At 48.3% G+C, this 26,709-nt stretch overlaps 1 protein-coding gene across 3 annotated transcripts in view; it reads left to right on the top strand.

Annotated features, from left to right (window-relative positions):
- REN (renin) overlaps window positions 1–26,709 on the top strand; it is a 177,713-nt gene that overhangs the window by 129,007 nt on the left and 21,997 nt on the right. For 2 of the 3 annotated variants that reach the window (XM_069238493.1, XM_069238492.1), the window contains exons 6-7: window positions 16,125–16,247; window positions 17,272–17,416. The exons of the other annotated variant lie outside the window; for it this stretch is intronic. In XM_069238493.1, coding sequence (XP_069094594.1) covers window positions 16,125–16,247; window positions 17,272–17,416 — 268 coding nt within the window. The remainder of the gene's footprint in view (window positions 1–16,124; window positions 16,248–17,271; window positions 17,417–26,709) is intronic. 3 annotated transcript variants of the gene reach the window in all.

The following is a 26,709-nucleotide window of genomic DNA, read 5'->3' as shown; positions in this document are numbered from 1 at the left end:
CCAATAGGACAGGTACTCCCTGGGCAGTACATGTGTACATATCTCTCCCACAAAGAATAGGTATTGCATAGCCGCAGCAGTGCCACCTCCCCTAACACAGTTAACGAGTACTGCCTGGGCTACGGCAGTGCATGTGCACATCACACAGAGATCCGCATTAGCACTGCAGCAGAGCAAGCTTCTCTCTCACACACAACAGGAACAGTGTCTACAGCAGCAGTGCGCGTAGACCTCACACAGAGATTCACATTAGCACTGCAGCAGCAGCAGAGCAAGCTTCTCTCTCACACACAACAGGAACAGTGTCTGCAGCAGCAGTGCACGTAGACCTCACACAGAGATCCGCATTAGCACTGCAGCAGCAGCAGAGCAAGCTTCTCTCTCACACACAACATGTACAGTGTCTGCAGCAGCAGTGCGCGTAGACCTCACACAGAGATCCGCATTAGCACTGCAGCAGCAGCAGAGCAAGCTTCTCTCTCACACACAACAGGTACAGTGTCTGCAGCAGCAGTGAGCGTAGCCCTCACACAGAGATTCACATTAGCACTCAAGGAGCAGCACTGTAGGCCTCTCTCTTACACACAACAGGAACAGTGTCTACAGCAGCAGTGCACGTAGACCTCACACAGAGATTCACATTAGCACTGCAGCAGAGCAAGCTTCTCTCTCACACACAACAGGAACAGTGTCTGCAGTAACAGTGCGCGTATGCCTCACACAGAGATCCGCATTAGCACTGCAGCAGCAGCAGAGCAAGCTTCTCTCTCACACACAACAGGTACAGTGTCTGCAGCAGCAGTGCGCGTAGCCCTCACACAGAGATTCACATTAGCACTCAAGGAGCAGCACTGTAGGCCTCTCTCTCACACACAACAGGAACAGTGTCTACAGCAGCAGTGCACGTAGACCTCACACAGAGATTCACATTAGCACTGCAGCAGCAGCAGAGCAAGCTTCTCTCTCACACACAACAGGTACAGTGTCTGCAGCAGCAGTGCGCGTAGCCCTCACACAGAGATTCACATTAGCACTCAAGGAGCAGCACTGTAGGCCTCTCTCTCACACACAACAGGAACAGTGTCTACAGCAGCAGTGCACGTAGACCTCACACAGAGATTCACATTAGCACTGCAGCAGAGCAAGCTTCTCTCTCACACACAACAGGAACAGTGTCTGCAGTAACAGTGCGCGTATGCCTCACACAGAGATCCGCATTAGCACTGCAGCAGCAGCAGAGCAAGCTTCTCTCTCACACACAACAGGTACAGTGTCTGCAGCAGCAGTGCGCGTAGCCCTCACACAGAGATTCACATTAGCACTCAAGGAGCAGCACTGTAGGCCTCTCTCTCACACACAACAGGAACAGTGTCTACAGCAGCAGTGCACGTAGACCTCACACAGAGATTCACATTAGCACTGCAGCAGGAGCAGAGCAAGCTTCTCTCTCACACACAACAGGTACAGTGTCTGCAGCAGCAGTGCGCGTAGCCCTCACACAGAGATTCACATTAGCACTCAAGGAGCAGCACTGTAGGTCTCTCTCTCACACACAACAGGTACAAGATGTGCAGCAGCAGTTCATGTAAACCTAACACAGAGATTCACATTAGCACTGCAGGAGCAGCAGTGCAGGCTTCTCTCTCATACACATACAACAGGTACAGCGTGTACAGCTGCAGTTCATGTAAACATCCCATAGAGATTTGCATTAGCACTGCAGCAGAGCAGGCTTCTCTCTCTCACACACAACAGGTACAGCGTGTACAGTAGCAGTGTTTGTAAACCTCACACAGAGATTTTCATTAGTGCTGCAGGAGCAGCAGTGCTGATTTCTCTCTCATACACACACAACAGGAACAGCATGTGCAGCAGCATTGCATGTGAACATCACACAGAGACTTGCATTAGCACTGCAGCACCAATGCAGACTTCTCTCTCACACACACACACGTGTACAGCGTGTGTGGCACAGGTGCATGTAAACGTCACAAGGATTTGCATGAGCACTGTGGTAGAAGCAGTGCAGATCTCTCGCACACACAACAGTTACAGCATGTGCAGCATCCGTGCATGTAAACCTCACATGTAGATTTGCATTAGCACTGCAGCTGAACAGGCTTCTCTCTCACACACACAACAGACACAGCATGTTCAGCAGTGCATATAAACTTCACACAGAGATTCACATTAGCACTGCAGGAACAGCACTGCAGACTTATCTCACACACAACAGGTACAGCATGTGCAGCAGTGCATGCAAATCTCACACACAGATCAACATTAGCACTGTAGCGGCAGCAGTGGAGGATTCTCTCTCACACACAAACAGGTACAGTATGTACTGCAGCAGTGCATGTAAACCTCACACAGAGACTTGCATTAGCACTGCAGCTGAAGAGGCTTCTCTCTCACACACACAACAGACACAGCATGTGCAGCAGTGCATATAAACTTCACACAGAGATTCACATTAGCACTGCAGGAACAGCGCTGCAGACTTTTCTCACACACAACAGGTACAGCATGTGCAGCAGTGCATGCAAATCTCCCACATAGATCAACATTACCACTGTAGTGGCAGCAGTGCAGGATTCTCTCTCACACAAAACAGGCACAGCTTGTGCAGCAGCAGTGCATGTAAACCTCACACAGAGGTTAGCATTAGTGCTGCAGTAGCAGCAATGCAGGGTTCTCTAACACACAAACAGGTACAGCATGTGCAGCAGCAGTGCATGTAAACCTCACACAGAGGTTAGCATTAGTGCTGCGGTGCAGCAGTGCAGGGTTCTCTAACACACAAACAGGTACAGCATGTGCAGCAGCAGTGCATGTAAACCTCACACAGAAAGAAAAGGCACACAAAGACAGTAATAGTGCAACTTTATCTCATACATCCAACTGATGCAGCACAATCAGACTGAGATTCACCCTCTCAAAACAAGTAAAGCACAGCGGCAGGATTAGTGATGTTGCAGGGTGTAGGTGCTGTAGGGAGCAGTTGGTTGTGTAGGGTGTAGGTTACAGGTTGTGACTTGAGATAGATGAATATATGGTGTGGGAGGCTAGGCGGTGAAGCAGTCTCTGCTGTAGGTAGGGAGAAGACATAGGAAAAATATAATGTTTAAGATATAGGTGGTGGTTGAATGTGTTGATGGCATCACATAGTACATACTTTGCAAAGTGTTCTTGGTGTGAAGGCAGTTGTGTACAATATAGGCGTTTAATATACACTGTACCGAGTAGCATAGGGAATTGGCTTTTTAATATCTAGACATTGCGTACAACATATGAGGTGTGTGGGAGTCGGTTGTTGGCTTTCAAGCTCTGGATAGTGACTTACGTGGGGCTCAGCGCCAAGGTAAAGGTGGGCACAAGATTCCTAAGCCTAACATCTAAGGTGTGTGCACTGCTGTGGCTGCTCCATCAGCCTCTGCAGCGTTACAGATGGTGGTGACAACATCTCATTAGAGAAAAGACCTTAGCAAAAACCATCACTTCCGATTTCTGTGTGTCAAGTATATGGACGAGAGGAACAACCTTGGCTCGAGGCTTTCTGCTCAGTAGAGGTGATACACTTAAGTTAATCACCTGCCTGCACATCGAATGCAGATGATTCATGATTCAGTGTGCTAGGGAGCACCAGGGTGGCTGCAGGGTGCCTCCTGAGATTGGGATTGGGCTCTTGAGCAGCAGAGGTTCCCTAAAGGACACCTGGGGCCGCAGAGTGGGATGAGTCACTCTTGGGGCTCAACTGAGGAACTGGGGTCTAGTAGAGGGGCTTTGAAGAGTTCTTAAGATTTTGGTGGAGGGGCTCTGAGGGCTGGTAGGTCACATCTGATAACCAGCTGAGAGCTCTGGCAGCTGGTTGAGGGGCTCTGAGGACTAGTATGCCAGGTCTCTGACTTTAAAAATGAGTGGAAGATGGCTGTCCCAAGGACTTTGAGGAACGGGAAGGCTTTTGAGGGCTAAATGAAGGCTTTTGAAGGTCAATGGTGGGACTTTAGGAGCCAGTTCACGAGGCCAAGTAGTTTGGGCTAAGGGTTTGTGAGTGCCAGCTGAAGAAATGTGATAGCGATGGTGTAGGGTTGTAGTGTGGTGGAGGCATTGCTTGTGGTGTAGAGTATAGGTTGTGGTATTCCTAGTAGGTATTCTTGATCGGTGTTGGTGTTTTTGTGTGAAGTGCTAACTAAGGGTGGGTGGAACTTGCAGAGTTTCACTCCATGGAATTTCAAAGAGTTACATGAATATTCTGTTAGATTCCTGCGCAGTTCTGCAAACAGGCAGAATTAGGCATGTTGAGCTGCTCTTGCTGATTTTTAGTGCGGGAAACTTGTTCCATGCTGAAAAATCAGCATGAATTGTACCACGTGGCGCGCCAGAGGACACTGCTTCCTGAGTGGAGTTTACTGTTGCTCGAGTAGGTTTTCTATTCAAATGGCAGCTTTCTGACCACCGCAACCGCACACAGTAGAGAAATCTCGCCAGGTGCCCTCCTAGCAACCAAAAATCACACTAGGGGACGCCACATCTCACTCCCACTCACCAGCTTACAGTTGGCAAGCTGCACACAAGATAAAACTCTACCATGTACCGGTTGGTGGAATTTGACCAGAACTCCGTGTTACAAGCGTAATGCGGAGTGGCCAGAATTTCACCAACTCCACTGGCGGAATGTAATTTAACACCACCCCTCATGCAAACACTATTATGCACTAATAAAAGGCAACGTTCTTGTTGGACCCCAGTGCAATGAGGTTGCTGGCAGAGGGGAGTGTAGGCAGGACTGTCTGTGGATCTAATTACTGGAATAGCCAGGGTACTCAGGTCAGGACTGAGTTGCACTGGGAGATCTGTCTGGTCAGTTCAGTACCAGAAGAGCAACAGTAATGTCAGTCAATCTTTATGTTCACTGGCAAACCTGTGTGTGGGTCTGAGTCCTGACCTACCAGGGTTGTTGGAGGTCAGGACTGGGGTGCACAGATGGCGCTGGATATGGGAAGATAGCAAAACAACCCAGAGACATGTTATAGAGGGCAGTTCCTGCCCCATTCCCAGGACTTTATTTCCTTAGCCTCGAAGCCAAGATTGTGAATCGCAGTTGCAACCTCATCCCGGGAGTAAGGGCGATTCACAATATCTTTGCAGCCCTTTTTGAATCCCATAACCTGGAGTGTGGTGTGCTGCCATTCAGAGGGGCTCCCTCAAAGCAGGCACATCTCCTCCCTGCTTCTAGCAGAACAAGGGTTGTTTGAAAGCTAGCCATGCTGGTTGGAGGGCTCTGCCTTAGGGAGGTGAAAGTGTGTCTTCGTAGGGACCTCAGCTGCCTGGTGCTGTCTACCAGAGGACAAGCCTTCCCGGCTTTTCTTTTTTCCTCCTTTCTTAGTGGGCATGTGGTTCTGCATCAGCAGCAATTGTAAGGGACAAGGTTGTCGTAGATGGCGTTCTCCACTAACTTGGGTTTGGGTTACAGAGAACCGGCCCTACAGAGGCTACCGTCTCTGTTTTCTCCCTGCTGGTGAAGAGGACATCACATCAGACAGCCTTTTTATACAAGGTCCATTTATAGAAGAATCCTTTTTGTGGAAATTGACCAAGTCCACATGCCAGTGTTGCTGTCACTGTTACTTCAGGGAGCAGAAGAACACGGATCAGATCACGCCACGCTTGGTTCATGAGAGTACAAGCCTCCTAGGAGACTCGTGCCTGGGAAAGCCACCTTGCCACCCTCGTAACTGAGCCTAATACTAATTCTTTGTTTAAGGTTACTCAGCTGGTCTTGGAAGTATAGAATGTTGACTTGGCTTTGCCTGGATCAAGATGTGCGACATTCAGATCCCAGGAGTCAGCAGCGAGCATAAACATGAATGGGTCCTCTTGTGGGTCACCTTCCCAGCTGTGAATTTGTGTCTGAGTTTCAGGGGCGTAGCTTCCGTTGGTGCAGCAGGTGCAATGGCATCAGGACCCAGAGGCCTAATTATTGCTGTACTTCACGGTTCAAAGAGCAGCCAGGGGCCTCATTTCCTTGCACTAAGGCCCATGACACTGGCTACGCCCCTGCTGAGCTTATATCAAAAGTAATGAGAACTTTCTGCTTATGTGAGTGTATGAGAATCTGCCTGGAACCCCGCCCGCCCCTCTCCCCAGCACCGACCCCTCCCCCGGTTTGTGTCTTGTGAATTGTGACATCCTTCTTCATTGGAAGAACAGGGGCACTTTTGGAATCTGGATTCAAGTGCACCAAGGAGGTCGAGTGCGTAAGGCAACAATGCAACAGCAGGGGGTGCTGCCGGTATAGAGTGAAGTCCACCTGGGAGGCCGAGGTGTGTACGGCAGTACTGCAATAATCGGGAATGCTGCAGGCCTGGAGAAATGCAAGGGAGGGGAGAGGGTAAGGGAGTACTGCAACAGGAGGGAATGCTGCAGGGCTGGAGTGAAGTGTACGGGAGGGAGAGAGTAAGGAAGTACTGCAATAATCGGGAATGCTGCAGGCCTGGAGTGAAATGCAAGGGAGGGGAGAGGGTAAAGGAGTACTGCAATAATCGGGAATGCTGCAGGCCTGGAGTGAAGTGTACGGGAGGGGCGAGTGTAAGGAAGTACTGCAATAGGAGCGAATGCTGCAGGCCTGGAGTAAAGTGCACGGGGAGGGGAAGAGTGTAAGGGAATACTGCAATAGTAGGGAATGCTTCAGGTCAGGAGTGAAATGCACAGGGGGTGTAAGGCAGCACTGAAACCGCAGGAGGTGGCGCAGGTCTGGAGTGATGTGCACGGGGAGAGAGAGAGTGTAAGGCAGCACTGAAACAGCAGGGGCGGTGCAGGTCTGGAGGGCGGGGGAGAGTGTAAGGCAGCACTTAAACAGCAGGAGGTGGCGCAGGTCTGGAGTGAAGGGGGAAGGGAGAGTGTAAGGCAGCACTGAAACAGCAGGAGGTGGTGCAGGTCTGGAGTGAAGGGGGAGGGGAGAGTGTAAGGCAGCACTGAAACAGCAGTAGGTGGTGCAGGTCTGGAGTGAAGGGGGAGGGGAGAGTGTAAGGCAGCACTGAAACCGCAGGAGGTTGCACAGGTCTGGAGTGAGGGGGGAGGGGAGAGTGTAAGGCAGCACTGAAACCGCAGGAGGTGGCGCAGGTCTGGAGTGAAGGGGGAGGGGAGAGTGTAAGGCAGCACTGAAACCGCAGGAGGTTGCGCAGGTCTGGAGTGAAGGGGGAGGGGAGAGTGTAAGGCAGCACTGAAACCGCAGGAGGTTGCGCAGGTCTGGAGTGAAGGGGGAGGGGAGAGTGTAAGGCAGCACTGAAACCGCAGGAGGTGGCGCAGGTCTGGAGTGTGGGGAGAGGGGAGAGTGTAAGGCAGCACTGAAACCGCAGGAGGTTGCGCAGGTCTGGAGTGAAGGGGGAGGGGAGAGTGTAAGGCAACACTGAAACCGCAGGAGGTGGCGCAGGTCTGGAGTGAAGGGGGAGGGGAGAGTGTAAGGCAGCACTGAAACCGCAGGAGGTGGCGCAGGTCTGGAGTGAAGGGGGAGGGGAGAGTGTAAGGCAGCACTGAAACAGCAGGAGGTGGTGCAGGTCTGGAGTGAAGGGGGAGGGGAGAGTGTAAGGCAGCACTGAAACCGCAGGAGGTTGCGCAGGTCTGGAGTGAGGGGGGAGGGGAGAGTGTAAGGCAGCACTGAAACCGCAGGAGGTGGTGCAGGTCTGGAGTGAAGGGGGAGGGGAGAGTGTAAGGCAGCACTGAAACCGCAGGAGGTTGCGCAGGTCTGGAGTGAAGGGGGAGGGGAGAGTGTAAGGCAGCACTGAAACCGCAGGAGGTGGCGCAGGTCTGGAATGTGGGGAGAGGGGAGAGTGTAAGGCAGCACTGAAACCGCAGGAGGTTGCGCAGGTCTGGAGTGAAGGGGGAGGAGAGAGTGTAAGGCAGCACTGAAACCGCAGGAGGTGGCGCAGGTCTGGAGTGAAGGGGGAGGTGAGAGTGTAAGGCAGCACTGAAACCGCAGGAGGTTGCGCAGGTCTGGAGTGAAGGGGGAGGTGAGAGTGTAAGGCAGCACTGAAACCGCAGGAGGTTGCGCAGGTCTGGAGTGAAGGGGGAGGAGAGAGTGTAAGGCAGCACTGAAACCGCAGGAGGTGGTGCAGGTCTGGAGTGAAGGGGGAGGGGAGAGTGTAAGGCAGCACTGAAACCGCAGGAGGTGGTGCAGGTCTGGAGTGAGGGGAGCGGGGAGAGTGTAAGGCAGCACTGAAACCGCAGGAGGTGGTGCAGGTCTGGAGTGAGGTGCACGGGGAAGGGGTGAGTGTAAGGAAGCAATGCAGGGAGTGGTGCAGGTCTGGAGTGGGGTGCGCGGTGTAAAGTAGCACTGAAACAACAAGGGGTGGTGCAGACAGGGTGCGTGTGCTTTGGCAGCTCTGCGCGTGAACCCCGGTACTGGAATAAGAGAAGAGCTTGAGGCAGGACGGAGGTGGTGATTCTTGTATTTGATTTTTCTCTCTTTTCAGAAGCTCGAAGTAAGAAGACCTAACAAACTAAGCCAAGCTGTCACCTCACTAACACACCACCCCGTGCCCCTGGGCTCCGTGCGGTAACTTGCTCTGCTTGGACTCCCTGCATCCTGTGTGCTTAGAGCTGGTACTGGCTCCAACCTCTTCCTTGCTAACTCTCACCCCGCCCACTCCCTCCGTGGTACCGGTGCAACGCATGGTGACTCCTGGGCACACTTGCAGGTCGTTCTGCCACCAAAGTCACCACTTGGGGAGGAGGTCACAGCGTGTCGCAGACAGTATGTCAGTACATTGATTCTGGGTTCAACCAGGCCACTATGAATGACTGCGCTGGTGTCCAGGGCCGGGCAGGCCTTTTATTCCAGTGGGCATGTCCACTGCGGGCAGCCGCCCGTGGAGGCCGGTTGTTAGCACGGAAGGAAACTCCAGCTACCTCTGTCACTTCCGACAGGTTAATTGCAACAGGCACAGGGAGACTAGAAAGGAAAGGAGGGGTAAGGAAGAGAGAAAGTGATTAGAGAGGACAAGGAATGGAGAGAGAGAATAGATGGGTGGAAAGAGACATATTGCACGAGGAGACAAAGGGAGTGGGGCTGGTTCAGGAATCCTTGCATGGTCTGTATTTGGTCCCCCCCCTATGGCCTGGCTGGTAACCAGTGGCTGTTGTTGATCAAACAAATACTATTCATTTAGAGGCGTAACACAAGCTGCTGCAGTTCAGCCCCACCCCGACCTTTCAGGGGCCCCACAACCCTGGAGGGTGCCCCCCATTCAGCCAAAGGGCAATTTGTAGCTGTGAGATATGGGAAACTCAGGAGGCCCTCTAAACATTCTGCAGGGTAGGGACATTATTTTTTCTTACGCCACTACAATCATTGTATGGATTTCTGAAGGATGAAACGAAGGGGAGTACAACCTTCGACCACATGGTACAACAAAGCCCCTTTCACTGAATGCACTTGTTCGTTCAGTCCATAGACTAGCTTTGAACAGGGTGATGTGCAGTGCACAGATCCAGTGAAAACAGAACGGAGCACCCACCTTGACTGTCAAGCATCTCAGATCCTTTGTTCCTCCCTATGGTCTTGTGCATGGAGTTAGTACCCTATCTTCCAGAGGCCCACACTGTGCATGATCTTAATCAACAGTCCACATCTCTTTGCCTCACATTGTTAATCCTGCATTAGTTCATTTATTAGGTCGAAGCCTATCAGACAGTGCAGCTGTCTGGTTTGCTTAAGACATCTTGGGGACATTCAGAAACCTTCACTGAGAATGAATTCTGCCCACTGCATACCATTGGCTTTGTGGTTTAAAACTCACATTTTCTGTCTTTCTATTTGCTGGCTTTATTTGTTTTAGGCTGTCCAGCATGAATTTGTCCTTTGCAAGGATTAAAGCCTTTTTACACTACCTCTTCTTGTATTCTCCCACAAGTGCTCCTTTCTGTGAAAAAAAAGCATGTACATCTTGTTCTTATCTTGTCTCATTTGTTGTGTATTCAAAGACAGAAGTCAAATGTTTGGCTCTGTCTTCCAAGGGAGCTTGATGTTTACTTTTCTTTATCTGGCTTCAAATGGAGAGGATTTATGTGACAATCTTGCTGGATACTGAGGGTAGGAAATGTTTTTTTCTAGTACACAACAACATTTAAATGAACTGTGCAAGTATTTCGGAATATATCAAAATTACTAAAGAACAAATGAAGCACATTGGTTGTTATTTCTGAAGTGCATTTGATACAAATACTTTAATATGATCAAAACAAATCAATACACTAGCTGATGCCATCTCCACACATGATCGATTGTGCACTGTATAGTTTTATTAGTAAAACTGTATGTCTGTGCAAATGTAATGGACATTTCAGTTTAAAATATGTTGTCTCTAATGGTAGTGTGCTACCACACCGTGCATACTCCACTGTACAACACTCCACTCTACTGTACCCCACTCCATGCCACTGAACTCTACTCTGCACAACTCCACATTACATCATTCCATGCCACTCCACTCTGTGCCACTGCACCCCACTCCACTCTGTGCCACTGCACCCAACTCCACTCTGCACCATTCCACTCTAATCCTCTCTACTCTGCTGTGCACCACTCTGCTGTGTGCCAATGCACTCTAGACCACTGTACTCTATACCAGTGAATCCCAACCTTTTTATCGCCGCGGACCGGTAAATGTTTGATAATTTTTCCGTGGCCCGCTTGTTTTGATTTAATAATTTTAATTTAATTGTATTTAAACATGCCTTCAAGATTTGAAGACCTCGGGCGGCCCGGTGCCGATTGATCCGTGGACCGGCACCGGTCCGCGGCCCGGGGTTTGGGGAACACTGCTCTATACCATGCACTCTTCGCCACGGAACTCTACACTACTCCTGTCTTGGCCATTTCACTCTACTTTCGACATCTCAACTCTACACTACTCTATAACACTGCACCCTATGCCACTGCACTCTACTCTATACCACTCCACTCTATGCCAATCCATTGTACGCCACTCTAATCTACTCTGCACCACTGCACTCTATGCCACTGCACTCTACACCGCTTTACTCTATGCCATTACACTCTACGGCACTTTATTCTGCACCACTCCACTCTCCTCTACACCACTTTACTCTACACCATTACACTATGCAACTCTACACCATTGCACTCTACCTGTGCCATTCCTCTCTAAGCCACTTCATTCTACTCTGAAACAATCTACGCGACTGCACTCTACGCCACTCCACTCTATACCATTGCACTCTACACCCTGCACTCTGTGATATTGCACTGCACTCTATGCCACAACACTGCACTGCTCACTACCGAACTCTATGCCACTCTACACTGCACTACTGCACTCTATGCCAATGCACTCTTGCCACTCTACACTGCACTACTGCACTCTATGCCAATGCACTCTACGCCACTCTACTCTGCCTCACTGCCATCAATGCCACTGCACTCTGCATCACTCCACTCTATGCTGCTGCACTCTACGCTACTCTACTCTGCACCACTCTACACCACTGTGCTCTCTGCCACTCTACTCTGTGCCACTCTACACCACTGCTTTCTATGCCACTGTACTCTACACCACTGCCCTCTGTCACTCTACTCTGCACCACTCCACTCTGCACCACTGCACTCTACTATGCACCACTAATCTACACCACTGCCTTCTATGATGCTACCTTGTATGTCACTAAATTCTATGCCACTTCACTCTATGCCCAAATACTCTGTGCCAATACACTCTACGCCAGCCCACTCTACTATACGTCACTTCATGCCACTGCACTCTACTCTGCACCAATCTATTCTCTCTATGCCGCTGCACCCTACGCCACTGCATTCTACTCTGCACCACTGCACTCAACGCCACTGTACTCTACCCCACTCTACTCAACACTGATCCCTGACACTGCACTCACCAGTGCATTCTACACCACTCTACACCACTGTGCTCAATGACACTCTACTGTGCAACGCTGCCCTCTATGCCACTGTACTCTGTACTATTGCATTCTATGCCAGTGCACTCTACCCCACTGCACTCTATGCCACTGTACTCTGCATCACTTCACTCTACGCCACTGCACTCTGCAGCACTCCACTGTGCACCACTGCACTCTATGCCGCTGCACTGTACAGCACTACAGTCTACTCTGCACCACTCTATGCCACTGCACTATATGTCACTCTGCAATGTACTCTACTGTACTCTACGCCCCTCTACTCTACTCTGCATCACTGCATTCTGGACCACTCCACTATACACCACTGCACTCTATTGTGCAACAGTCTAATGTACGCCACGGCATTGTATGCCACTGCACACTATGCCACTGCACTCTTTGCCACTATATTCTGTAACACTCTACGCCAATGCACTCTACACCAGTCCACCCTACACCACTCCACTGTATACAACTCCACTCTATGGGACTCCAATACACAACACTATGCCACCCAACTCTACCACACTCCACTCTTCGCCATTCCACTTTACGACTCTCAACGCCGCTCACCTCTACACTACTAACCTTTAGCGAGACTGAGCAGCAGCCATGCTGGTGTACAACATGGCTAAAACTCACTTGCAAAGCCAATAGCTTTTGGTTAGGCAAGACCTACTGGGTTTGCCAACGCCTGTTTACTTATGGTGATTGCAGGCAGTGCCCTGTCCTTCCACTGGAGTCTCTTGGTATTGACCCTCGTCTTTACTTCACCCAACTATCACCCTCCACTAGAGACCTTCCGATTGGAGACATATAAGCAGATTGCTTCCCGACAGGTCGCATAACAAGACAGAGGCTGAAACCAGGTAAGAACTGAGCCAGAAAAAGAAAAGCAAAAATCAGGAAAACGCATAGCAACATCAAGTTCACAGAACAGCTCAAGAGGCCAGCAGTGACCAGACAGAGAGAACATGGAAGAGCTGCATCTGAGCGTGAGCCAATAGCCAGAACATCTCTTCACTTGCCTCTGGGTAAGGATAGCCTCTAATTTAAGTTAGGCAGTTTGAGTTTCGGATGCATCAACAATCTGACCCCTGTCTGAACAGGAGGACCACCCTGTACTGCCCATTCAAGGATATGAAAAGTCAGGACTAGAGGCTGAGGTGTACTCCCAGGTTACTCGAATAACAAACTTTGGCAAAGCCAATGAGTACAGAATAAAACATCAAGCCCTTTGCAGTTAAACAAACAAAGCAACAAAAAAAACGGCTCCTTGCTATACACAATGCAGCTATAGAATTTAATGTGTGATGATTCTGACAAGTGCATATTACAATTGAACATTAGAAAAGCAAGCATTGGAAAAGCCAATAGGCGTTGCCTTTAGGCTGCTAAAGCAGACAAATTGCTTCACCGATGATGTTTGCAGATGCTGGAATCCAATCAGAACACAGTAAAGAATAAATGTCCCAGGGTTGGTACAACTAAAGGATAGTGAAGAAAGCCTTTGAATAAGGGAAATGAGATAGACAAGAAAGCCATCCAATCATGACAAAGGTGCTGATCCAAAGCCCGCCATATGTATATATGTTAATGTATTAGTTACAATAGGTCTTTTTTTACAACAAACAGATAAAGCTTTCTGTATGCAAGACCTAAAAATGAAAACTCTAATAATGGTGACTTGTTAACTTGAGAAGAGCGAGGGTGGACTCGAAACCAAAATCTGCCCCTGCAAAAAGTAAAATCTATGGCCACAAGTAGAATAAAGCCATCATGGCATGGTTGGATCATGGCATCCAGCCCACACTGGTCTGAAAGCAGTCCTTTATGCATGCCGCCTACCAAGGAAATTCCAACGTGGCAGAAATGCCAGTCCAGCCTTGGTGAAGAGGCAAAAGGCTAAAGCAAAGTACATACCATAGAAAGAGGAGTGGGTCGGAGCAGGGACTTGGACACAGAGATCGAAGTGTAACTAAGAAACTGGCTGGATTTGCACATGGCCTAAAATTGGGAGCACTGGACTTAGGAACGAACAGCAAACAGAGGTTACGGGATCAAAACAAAATCAAATGCAGTGAAAGGCTTTGAGTTTCGAGAACCGGTTCTTCCGATACAGTTGAGAAAACAAAGAAGCGAAGCAGAGTGCAAGGCAAGAACAGGTGTGGAGGCAGCAGTAATAAGCATAAAGACGGGGCCTGGTTAAAGATGGAGGCAGTCCTGCAGTATGGACTGACAAGAAGCCGCGCAGAATGCTGGTATTGGAGCCCTTTACATGAGCACCTGTTACATTACACAAGGACATGTTTGTTTTTGGTAGTCACGGGGAGATTAAGGCCCTCATTTGGACTTCGGCGGTCTTTTCGCAAGACCGTCGAGGTACAGTCGTGCTGAAAACCGCCAGTGCAGGCGGTTTTCCGTACAGCGTATTATGACTGCTGGCAGCCCTCCGCCCTTTTCCGGACGGAGAGCCGCCAGCAGCCATACTGGCGGTCGGCGGTGAAGTGGAGGCTGCTCCACCTCCACCGCCATGTCATCAGAACACCGCCCACTGAATCACGTCCCACGATTCAGCGTGGCGGTGTTCTGGTGACGGGGAGCTGGCGGCGGAGTAGCCCCCATGGATCCTGTTCCCTACCGGAGGATCACCGGACCAGGTAAGGTGATCGTTAGGGGAGGGGGGCAGGGGGATGTTGTGTGTTGTGTGCGTGCATGGGGGTGTGCGTGTGAGTGTGTAGAGGGGGTGTGTGAGTGTGTGTATGCATGCGGAGGGGTGTTGTGTGTATGGAAAATGTGTGCGTGTATGTCTGTGTGTATGAGTGCATGTATGAGTGCGTGTATGTGTGTGTGTATGTGTGCGTGTATGTGTAGTTGTTGTGTGAGTATGCGTGTAGGGGCGGTGTGTGTATGTCAATGTTAGGGGGGTGGGGAGCGGGGTCCTACCACCTTTGCTGGGTGGTAAGGGGGTCGTGGGTTTGGGGGAGGACTCTGGGGAGGGGGAGGGGGCAGAGGAGATCCCTATCAGTGCCAGGGAATGTACAGAACCCCACAAAGTCCATGGCGGTATGCGGGGTCGTGATATCGCCGGCGGTGTAGTGACGGCCGCCGGGCTGGAGACCGAAGTCTCCAGCCCAGCGGTCGTTACCACCCTGGCGGTCGGAGTGGAGAAGTGGCGGTTTTGCATGTCGATCACCACCATGCTCGTAATTTCATTTTTTTTAACTCCCGCCTGTTTGCGGTATTACCGCCACTTCTCCACCGACCGCCAGGGTTGTAATGAGGGCCTAAGTGATTTGCCCAGAATCACGGCGTGTTGAGCCGACGGCGAGGCTCGAACCTGGTTCCCCACTTTCAAAGTCTCCAGTTCTGGACGAAATACTGCAGCATCCGGTTTGTTATCTGCTGGAACACATGGCAGGGGATCGCACGAGGTGACCCAGGAGACTATGCAAATGGTTTCCCATGAGTACGGGCAATCACAAGCCACAAATCAAGAAGATTTTAAAGTATATGGTTTCCTGACGTACACCTCCGACAGTGGATGTAATGGGGCACAGAACGAGCCGCAGGCACATTCAATCTCCTTCTCCCGGAATTGGGAACTCTAACTTTGAGTATTTGGGATGTTAGCATAGACAGTTATATGAACATACATAGGTGAATGGAAGGATGGACAGACACAAATGCAAGGAAAGATGGAAGAACGAACAGATGGGATAATGTTGGCAAGTGATGGATGAAAATAAGGGCAAATTGAAGGAGACGCAGAATGCCAGATGGAACAACCAGTGAATGGATGAATGAAAGAAAGATGGGAGGGTGGGTTGTTGGACTGCTGGAGAGACAGATGAACGAGCTGCCTAACGAGATAATTAACGCAGCTCTAAAGGAAATTATAATTGGGTTAGCACCAGGTGCCTGTCCTCAACAGATTCACAGGAAGGGACACCTGTTGGTAGTATGGCATGAGCCTGGCATTTTCTTGCTTCACTCTTGATGTCTCCACTGCTTCACTGGCCCCCAGCTCCCCTTCCCTCACGCTCGTGGCTGTCGTGCCCTATGTCACTAATATGGGCTGCACCTGCGGCTCTGGGCTTGCCAGGTTGTCCCTTATGGTCTCCCTTGTGCCTCTGTTTGTGACTAGGAAGGTAGAACTTACTGTGGTTTTCGTCACTTGCCTCCTCCAGGGACACGCATCTGGGCACCGGCGGAGAGATTGTGCTGGGAGGATCCGACCCCAACTACTACACTGGGAGCTTCCAGTACATGGACCTCATCAAGAGTGACTACTGGCAAATCGGCATGAAAGGGTGAGTGAGGAGGGGACTGAGCGCCCGGTGGTGCACAGCACATGCCCAGTCTGTGCATTCATTTCTCTCCCCCTCTCTCCATATGAGCCTTCCCTCCCTTCGATTCTATCCAGGAAGGGGGTGCTCCATGCATCTCCCTTCCTCAGTCGGTAGCAACTGGAGATTCCCTCCCTTCCCAAATCTGTAGTAGTCCTTCCTTCCTTGGACAGATGTAGGGGCTCCTCATCGCTGCCCTGGAGCTGTCAGTAATAGCGGGGGCGTCTCATCTCCATCCAGTGACAGCAGACAACTCCTTATCTCACTCTTTCAGCTGGCAGTATTACCATGCTAGCAGGGGGCACCCCATCTCTGCGCCAGTACTGCCAGAAGTTACAGGGCACTCCTTTGTACTTGTGCTGCCAGTAGTAGCAATGGCCTCCATAGCTCTGTCCCTGGGCTGGTATTGTTCGCCGGGGCCTCCTGATGTCTGTCTTTGGGCTACCAAGAGTAGCAAGGGACTTCTCATCTCTATCCTTGAGCTCCCTGTAGTAGGAGACCACTTACCATGGACTACCAGTAGTAACCAGGCGCTTCTTATTTCTGTCTTTGGACTACCACTGGTAACTGGGGTCCTAGTAAGCAGAGGACTCCTTATTTGTGTCTTTGAACTACTGATAACAGTATGGGGATCTTTACCTCTGTCTCTGGGCTGCCGTAGTATCAAGAGACACCCACTCTCTGTTTTTTGGACATCCTAGTAGTAGCTAGGGGCATCTGTGGCTAACAGTCTTGTAGCGTCTTGCGATTCCCAGCACTGGAAGGAGACTCCTCCTTCGAATCGCTGTAGATCTCACACTAAGGGCCAGATGTACCAAAGGATTTTACCCATTCTGTGTCTATGGGAAAATGCTTTAGTACATATGGCCCTAAATCACTCTAATAATTCTGCCTTGCACTGCCAACAGGGTGTCCCTGATTACAGAGCTCTCTCTAATTCCGTAGGGTCCCTGTGGTAATTTGTGTCCCTTGATATCATCCCCTGCAGCATCTCCATTGGTGCGGAGCTTCTCTTCTGCAGTGAAGGCTGTTCTGTAGCCATCGACACCGGCGCCTCTTACATCACTGGGCCAGCCGGCTCGGTGTCAGTGCTGATGAAGGCCGTCGGTGCTACTGAATTGGCCGAGGGAGAGGTAAGCTGTCAAGCATCAGCTTTTTCAGAATATTTGATGTTGGTGGGCCAGGGCCAACTGCATTCAAACTCTGCATCCTGATAGATACTTCTGAAGCTACTGAACTACTGGACCTCAGAGTAGAAGAGCAGTGCTAGGCACACATGGGATGTACATGTCAATTCCCCACAAGAGGTGCGTGGGAACCAGTATATGACCAGGCTAAACAATGGTACATATAGACAGGAGTAACTATGGTGGGTGCAGTGGGACAATTTCTCCAGCATGTCTTCTTTGTTTAGGACTGTGACATGTAGAATATTGTTTGTCCTCTTTTCTCAATAGTCACAGGGACAGAGAGTTCTCTGTTGCTCCTTATTTCACTTTACATTGTTGCGGTGGTATCTATGGTGTTCCTTGTTGGAATTTGGCCAATTCAGTCCCACCCCCAATATTTAGAAAGCCCTGTCACAGAGCTTTTAATTGCAGCGAGGTAGGCTCATGCACCAATGTGGAAAGAACTAAGATCCCGATGTACTAAATACCAATCACTAAAAAATGTGATTAGTATTTTTGCAGTCAATAAAACATTTTACGAACTGGCCTATGTATTATTAGGTCGATTCCTAAAATCCCAACTTAGAGTGGATCATTATCCGACCAATTTCATCAATAGTTATAAGATTGCTCACAAATTGCAACATATTCCAGTTGGTGGCCAAGGATCAGCAGATCACCTTGTCTATAAACACATTTAAATAAAGTAAACTTTATTCAGATGAAATGTATTTTTTTTTTTTAAATAAGAGCTTTGGTTTGGGGAAAACTTTGTTCGAGACTCGGCAGTGGTTCCCTGGACCACTGCCTACTGCCCAACAAACTTTCTTTTAAAATACACAAAGGGGAATGGATCCCAGTGGTACCCATAACTTGGGAGTCTGTACATTTTCAGTGTTTTACTATCAAAGTTTGGTCGCAAAACCCTGATACATTTCGTACCTATTTAGTATTTGAAAAGGTCACTTACATCGTGCCCCTTCCAAATACTGAATCGGTATGTGGTCGCAATCCAATTTTAGGAGTTAGTAAACGTTTACGGAGTCCTAAAATGGGATTGGTACAGTAGAAGAGGGATTTTTGCTGTCGCAAACTCCAAACAGGAATGTTTGTGACCCTAAAAATACTTTATATATCTGGCCCTAATTTCTTCACGTCCAGCAAGGGGAGTGAAGCTAAATTACCTACCAGTAATCTCACGACAAGCCATTTTATACGATTAGACCATGGATCGGCATTGCCATCTACTGGCCTTTTCTATTTTATTGCTCGTCTAGCAGATGTCTCTTTTTTAGTGGGATTTTAAAAGAGAAAGACAGAAAATTAAAATTTGGTAAAGCATTAGATCACTGCCCGTGTTTGTTTAAAAAAAGAAGAAAACATCGCCCCCTCCACCTTTTATGTATTAAACAAAAGCTTCAACAAACATTGATAAAGCCACTACTTTCTGAATTTGGTTATAGATTTTTTTACTTGCAAGAACAAAATTTTATGTGGATTTAGGTAAATGCAGCAAGAGGTAGACTTGATGACAATCAATCAATAAATCAATCAAAAAATTTATAGAGCGTGCTACTCACCCGTAAGGGTCTCAAGGCACTGGGGGGGGGGAGAAAAAAAGAAAGTAGGGGGGGGGCGATTACTGTTCGAAAAGCGAAGTCTTGAGGGGTTTTCTGAATGACAGGAGGTCCTGGGTCTTGCGAAGGTTGGTGGGGAGGGAGTTTGAGGTTTTGGGGGCGAGGCAGGAGAAGGATCTGCCTCTGGCAGTGGCGCGTTGGATGCAGGGGACTGTGGCGATGACGAGGTCTTCGGAGCGGAGGTGGCGAGTGGGAGTGTGGAAGTTCACTCTTTCGTTGAGGTAGAATGGTCCAGTGTTGTGGAAGGATTTGTGTGCGTGGATGAGGACTTTGAAGATGACCCTTTTGTCGATAGGAAGCCAGTGAAGGGATCTGAGGTGGGAGGAGATTTGTTCATGGCATGGGAGGTTCAGGATGAGTCGAGCGGCTGCGTTCTTGATCCTCTGGAGTTTCTGCAGAAGCTTGACTGTGGTGCCAGCGTAGAGGGCGTTCCGTAGTCTAGCCTGCTGCTGATGAGTGCATGGGTGACGGTCTTTCTGGTTTCTATGGGTATCCATTTGAAGGTTTTTTGCAGCATGCGGAGGGTGTTGAAACAGGAGGAGGTGATAGTGTTGATTTGCTGGGTCATGGAGAGAGAAGAATCTAAGATGACGCTGAGGTTGCGTGCGTGGGTGGCGGGTGTTGGGGGTGATCCTAGGGTGGTGGCCCACCAGGAGTCGTCCCATATTGATTTGTTGGGGCCAAAGATGATGATTTCGGTTTTGTTGGAGTTTAGTTTGAGGTGGCTTGCTGTCATCCATTTGGCGGTGTTAAGGAGTCCGGGCTGGAGGTTGGTTTTGGCGGTGGTAGGGTTTCTGGTGAGGGAGATGATGAGCTGGGTGTCGTCTGTGTAGGATATGATGTTGATTCCATGCGGCCGGAGGATGCTGGCGAGCAGAGCCATGTAAATGTTGAAAAGGATAGGGCTGAGGGAGGACCCTTGGGGAACTCAGCAGGTGATCTTGGTGGCTGGCGATTGGAAAGGAGGGAGGCGGACTTTCTGGGTCCTTTCGTGAGGAAGGAGGTGAGCCAGTCCAGGGCCTTGTGTCAGATTCCTGCGTCATAGAGGCGTGTATGGAGTATTTGGTGGAAGACAGTGTCGAAGGCTGCGAAGAGGTCCAGGAGGATGAGTGCGACGGTCTCGCCATTGTCGACTCTGGTTCTGATGTCGTCAGTACAGGTGATGAGGGCGGTCTCAGTGCTGTGGTTCCTGTGCAATCCAGAATGGGAGGTGTCTAGTGCGTTGTTTTCCTCTAGGAAGTGAGACAGGCGGGCATTCACTAACTTCTCAGAGACCTTGGCGGGGAAGAGGAGAAGAGAAATTGGGCGGTAGTTTGTGAGGTCATCAGGGTCTGCCTTGGGTTTTTTCAGGAGTGCGGTTACTTCTGCGTGCTTCCAGAAGTCTGGGAAGGTGGCGTCGTCGAAAGAACTGTTGATTACGGCGCAAAGCTTGTGAGCGATGGTTGGGCTGGCCTTGTTGAAGATGCGGTGGGGGCAGGGGTTCGAGGGGTAGCCTGAGTGGATGGAATTCCTGTTTTTTTTTGGCTTCTTCGTCGTTGGAAGGGGTCCAGGTGTGTAGTAGGTTAGCAAGGGGGGATGAGTTGTTGTTGGTGGTGGAGGTGGTGGGTGCTGGTGGTGTGAAGCTGTTGTGTATGTCTAAGATTTTGAGGTGGAAGTGGTTGGAGGGGGAGTCGCAGAGGTTTTGTGTGTGAGTGGGGTCGATGTTGCAGGCATTGGGTTTGGTGAGCTCTTTGATGATGGTGAAGAGCCCTTGCTGTTGTGTGAGTTACTGTCTATGTGTTCCTTGTAGTAAGCCCTTTTGGTGGTACGTATGAGTTGGTGATGTTTGCGTATGGTGGTTTGAGGGTGAAGAAGTTGGTTGTTGAGGGTACCTGGCGCCAAGCTTTCTCTGTTTTGTGGCATTCATGCTAGGAGTTCAGTGGTGAACCAGGGGGCGTTCTTGATGTTGCAGGTGGTGATGTTTCTTCTAAGAGCGGCGAGTGAATCAGCGCAAGTTGTAATCAATTGTGTGAGGTTATGGGCAGCAATGTTGGGGTTGTTGGTGTTGGGGGTATGTAAATTAGCACTTGTATAGCGCGCTACTCACCCGTTAGGGTCTCAAGGCGCTGTACTCATACCGCTATGGAACCCCTCCTGGCTTTTCCCTGTGAGGCGCCCACTCCTGAGCACCCCCAGGGTGAAGCCAGGCATCCAAGCGCTGTTGGGGCCGTTGTGGAGATTAAGCAAGCTATTGCCCAGAGTTGCAGAGTGGGACCCATGAATTAGATTAGGCACCGAGGCGAGAATTATCTGGTCAAGGGGAATTGAGCCCAAGACCTGCCGAAGCGGGACTTGAACCCTGGTCTTGAGCCAGATCTCTGCTTCAGGGTCTGCCGCTCTAACCATTGAGCCACACTTCTCCCCTAATGTGGGGATCTTGTCCCACATGCGGTAGGGTGTGGTGTGTTGGTGGTGGTGTGTGGGGGGTTTTGAGAAGGAGAAATGGACGCAGTAGTGGTCCGTCCAGTGGAGTTTGGTGGTGTGAGTGCAGTTATGTTATCAAAGAGATGGAAGGTAGAGAAATGAAATTGAGAACATGTATAGAAAAATGTGCCAGGTAAAGAGAGTACTGTGAAAGAAAGAAAGGTAGAGAAAGGGGTGAAGAGTAGAAAGAGAAATGTGGTGTAGAGCGAAAAGAGGAAATTGACACACACAGAGTAGAGAAAGAGTTAATGTTTATACAGAGGTAGAGAGTTATGAGAGGAAGAGATGGTGAGTTATAGGATACAGAAAGAGACAGTTGAGTTCAAGTGAGTGGTTGAAATGAAGAAGGAGGTCCAGAGATAGATATGTTTGTGTGAGAAAAAGGCAGAGAGGAGTTAATGGCTGAGAGGGGTAGAGGAATGGCGGCAGTCAGAAAGCCATAAGATATTCACATTGTTGAAGGAAAGGGAGTAGAGGTGGAGCGAGAGAAGGAGGCGGTGGAGAAGTGAAGTAGCAAACTAACGGAGAAGTAAGTTGAGAGATTGTGTACTGAGAGAAAGAGACGTGTGGTAGTAGAGAGGTGGAGAGGAGTGGCAAGGGAGTGGAAGGGCTGAGGAAGAGAGATAAGATAGTAGAGACAGCGAGAAAGGCGTGGCAAAGATAACGATGAGGTTGTGTGAGAGGTGAAGCAGATGGAGGAGAGCTACAGAGAGGTCAGATCGAAAAAGAGCAACGAAGTGCAGAGAGATGGATGAGGCCGAGAGGGTTGAGGTAGAGGAAGGGAATGCGAGTGATAAATATTGATGTAGGCACAGAGAGTGATACGGAAAAGGGCAAGGTCAGGAGAGAGAAGTATAGAAAGATGAAGCTGAGTGAGGTATATTGAGAAAGGTGAGGTAGAGAGAACAGAGATACAGAGGACGAAGGTACAAAGAGAAGTAGCTACAGATAAGAGAAGAACGTAAGATATAAGAGGTGAAGTGAAGTAAGGAGAAAGAAACCACACAGAAAGATTCGTTTTTAGGGTCGAGCCTGTGTAGCATGCGCTTGCGCATGCGTTTCGGCGAGCGAGGCGCTTTAGGAATTAAAAAGGGCTCGGAGCCCTGTCCACTTCACATCAGTGTCTTTCATTGGCTCGTGGGCTTGCATGTTAGAATCTGCTTGATTTCATTAGTGGAAGGCATGCATACGTCATGCCTTTTCCGGTGGATAGCCCTCCTCGAGCGCATGGACCAAGTACAGAAAACATGCAAGGCTCGCTGTTTTCCATCCGGCTCGTGGACTACTTTTTCTCTATTTTCCCAGCTCGATCTTGCTTGGCAGAAGTTGATCGGTTTACATAATATCGACCCTGTTACACAGTTAATTGCACTTTTTCCGGTTACGTACATAATTGCACTTTTGCCGATAGGTTTCATTACGAGTGAAAAGTCGGGTTAGGAGTTTACAACGCTATCAGCGCTAACATGAGCAAACGCGAGACCCATTGCATTGCAAATGCTTGTTCTATTTAATTGCCACCAGCTGCAGGGCGTGGAAGGGGTAAGGCTGGGCAGGTCAAGCATGCACTCTACGGGGCACGTTTATAACTTTTTACTGCAACAGAGTGCAGCAACCAAGGTTGCCTTACTGCACAAGGGATAGAAAGCAGCAATGGCGCACAAGCAGGCGGCCTATTGTCACACACAATTTTTGCACGGTAGTGCAGAGGCGTGTGTGTGCGGCGCAGCATCGGATTTCTACTAGAAGCCTACGATACCGGTACCACAAATTCTTTAACATTCCACGTATTGGTGTGGTGTACAGTAAACGTTTCATAAATTACAACATTTTTTCAAGTCAAAATATTTTTATTCGGATTGTACAAAATCCATAAAAGAATTATAAGGCTTAAACACTATTGAACAAATAAACAAAATACATATTTTAAATCCTCCCCATAGCACCTCCGTTAATTCGACCGTCAGCAAAACAGAGTCAGAGTCCAAAAAGAATAATCAATTAATACAAAGTTTTATATAGTTATGACAGTTTTTATGAACATGGAGTCATACATCAAACGTGCATGCACTTACTTCCATGAATACATTTAAAATGATTCCTTTAAAATTACAGCTACCCGAGACAAGAACGTTAAAATAAAAACGAGTTGCTATAATGACTTAAAATACAAGCAGATGGCTAGACATCTTCATAGCATATTAGTTCTAAATGTTTCAATTAATTTCTCCTCCTAACTGCCTGTTTGATGTAGGTCACAACTATGCTGCAAATATAAACATTTTTTAAATCACATAACAAATTAAAAGGCTTTTGGTAAAATATAAGATTCCCTGATTTTAAAAAAGCGGGCGCAAAACGCCCAATCTGACCTCTGTATAAAATTTGCAAAACAGCATAAAATGTATTGTCGATTGATCTGCCTTCCCATCGCAAGGGCACTTAGGCAATATCCTGCCCATCCCTCATTTTTTGGGAATCCAACGAGAAGGTGCTGGGTCGATAAGCATAGTCTGGTAAATAAAATCTAACTTATATGTTGGGCAAATTGATTGGATAGCCTGGAATCCCCTGATGCGAGGACCCTCGACAATATTTTCATGTCTTTCTCTAGCTGCCTCTTTTTTAGCCATGTAAATACTTATTAATTCTGTTTTACTATATGGCACGATACAAGCAGGGGCGTTAACATTAAGATTTTCATCTATTTTTCATGCAATAAATTGTTTACATGTTGCAGCCACAGGATTTTTCCATAATTTTCACGCTCTAGGCAGTCCCTGATTTATGTCCCTACTAAACTTTGTTCAAGTTTTATTCCAGATACTATGACATTTGGCCACTGAACTTAATTAAATGAAATAATCCATATAAGGGACATCTAATTCTTTATGTGAGATGTACCTTGGAGTTGAGCGTGGAACTGTGGAAAGCCTACACCGAAAGGCATTCTCCAGAGTTTGTAATGTAATAGTGTTACTCATACCGCACACCGACCTATAGGTTGCGGTTGATAGACCTTTTGATTTATACAGTTGCAGCATTTCTCTAATGGTTTTGGAGCAAGTTTTTGCACAAATCTAAGATCTGCCTCTGAAACTCTTAAAAATGTAAGCCATTTGACGTTCAGATGTGGTCCCCAGTGTCCCCCTTGTGAGAACAATATGCCTGGATAGCTCATTTTTAACTGCTCCAATTTCTGCCCAGCTCTATAGTGTGATTTCCCCTATTATTCCCCTTTCCGCTTATCATAGTGTATGTTTTTTTAGATTCAATTTTAAGTCTCTCCCTTTTATAAAGACCACAAAGTTATCAATCAGACATTTTAAGCAGTTCGCAGTCCGCGACAGCAACACAGCGTCGTCTCTGTAAAGTAGAAAAGGGTTGGGAGATGCCTCACTTTGGGTACATCGACTTTAACATTTTGCAGACAATCGTCCACCCCATTGAATATAAGGAAAAGGAAACAGGGCAAGAACACAACCCTGCCTAATTTCTCTTGTCACACAGAACTTTGGTGTACATTCTCCATTTTTCCCGCATTGCACACGAGCTGTCAGCGATGCGTACATTTGTCAAAGATGACCAATAATATCAGCGGGAGCGCCTGTCTCTACTAATACTTGGCAGAGTTTTGCATGATTGACGAGGTCAAGTGCGCTAGTCAGGTCTGAGAACACAGATGTAGTAACCCCTTATGTACTACAGTGTATTTACTGATAATCAGGTTTAAATTGATACAGAGTTCCACCGTACCAATGTCTTTTCTGTAATAGTTTTGGGAATCAGTCAGCATGTGGTTTTCCATAGCCCAACTTTCTAGCCTCTCTAGTATAACCCTACCTATTAACTTTGCAGACATGTCTAATAAAGATACTGGTTGATAACATTTGCATCTTCCCACCCCCTTTCTAAAAATTGGGACTATGATAGTTTTGCTCCATGTTGAGAGGAGAAGTGCTTGTGCTGCTGCATTGCAGACGTGGGTCAAGATTGGCACCCATAAAGAGAGTTGCGACTTTAAAAATATCAATCGGTACCCCCATCTGGGCCTTTCCCATTCAGTGTTTTATCTATAGCTCAGGCAACTTCTTTTAAAGTGACTGGACATAGTGGCGCAGATACTGGATACTGATAGTCATCCAGGAGTGAGACAACATCTCTACCACCTAGATTAAATATCTCTCCAGTCCTCTGGGGCAACCAATGCACCCACATTTTGATGGGGACTTGTCCTTTAAAAATGAGGAATTTACTGTTTTCCAGAACAATGCAGAAGCTCTTGTTTCGGCTGCCTGTTTACGACTATACCATGCCTGTGCTTGAAGTTCTTTTTTCCTAACGGATATAGCCATTTGGGAGGTTCTTCTTAGATTTTATCATATCTTTATCCCTAGGGATGACTTTTAGAGCATTTCATAGGTCCTGATTAGCCCTCAAACAATGTATATCTAACCACCCACAAACCCTTCATTCTTTACTAGGATTCTTTTGTGGGACTATTAATTTGTCTGGAGTAACCGTATTGATGTATTGAAATGCAACCAATAACCTACCATAATCAACCCCCCATTCAGTACAAGTGATGATGGCCTATAAGTTCTCACTGGCAACTGTTTCCATGCAATATCCTTTATGCCAGCCCATTTCAAGGTGATGCAATTTGTGCCAGAGGTCTCAATGGTTGGTACTAGCTTGCGCTCCACCAGGTTGCTTGTGGTAATATTAAGGGTGAGCTTTAGTATCGAATGATCACTGAGACTGGAGGGTTCTAGCTTTTGGGAATTGATTAGATTTAAATTGTTTACGATTTTATTATATGAACAATCGCCTTTGCCATGAAACATGGGCAGCAAGACCATATTCCCTCTACTGTCCTGCTCGATTAGTTCTACATTTAACTTATACATACGTTCATTTATAGATTCTCCATAGGCGTTATGGGGGAAGTTCAATTGCCCTCCCTCATAACAGTCTGTGAACCCACAAACCTCACCGGATGTATTTGGCTCTTACTTATATTAAAATCTCCCACCCATAGATACACATAGCTCTTGTCCCTTCTACCTACAAAACGATCAAGCTCTTTCTCCTGGGTCCTCAATGACTGTGCATGTGCATCTTGTATTATTAAAAACAATATTATCAAAGTTTATT

The sequence above is a fragment of the Pleurodeles waltl genome, chromosome 6, assembly GCF_031143425.1.
Source record: "Pleurodeles waltl isolate 20211129_DDA chromosome 6, aPleWal1.hap1.20221129, whole genome shotgun sequence".
Taxonomy (NCBI): domain Eukaryota; kingdom Metazoa; phylum Chordata; class Amphibia; order Caudata; family Salamandridae; genus Pleurodeles; species Pleurodeles waltl.
This window is presented reverse-complemented; position numbering and strand designations above follow the sequence as displayed.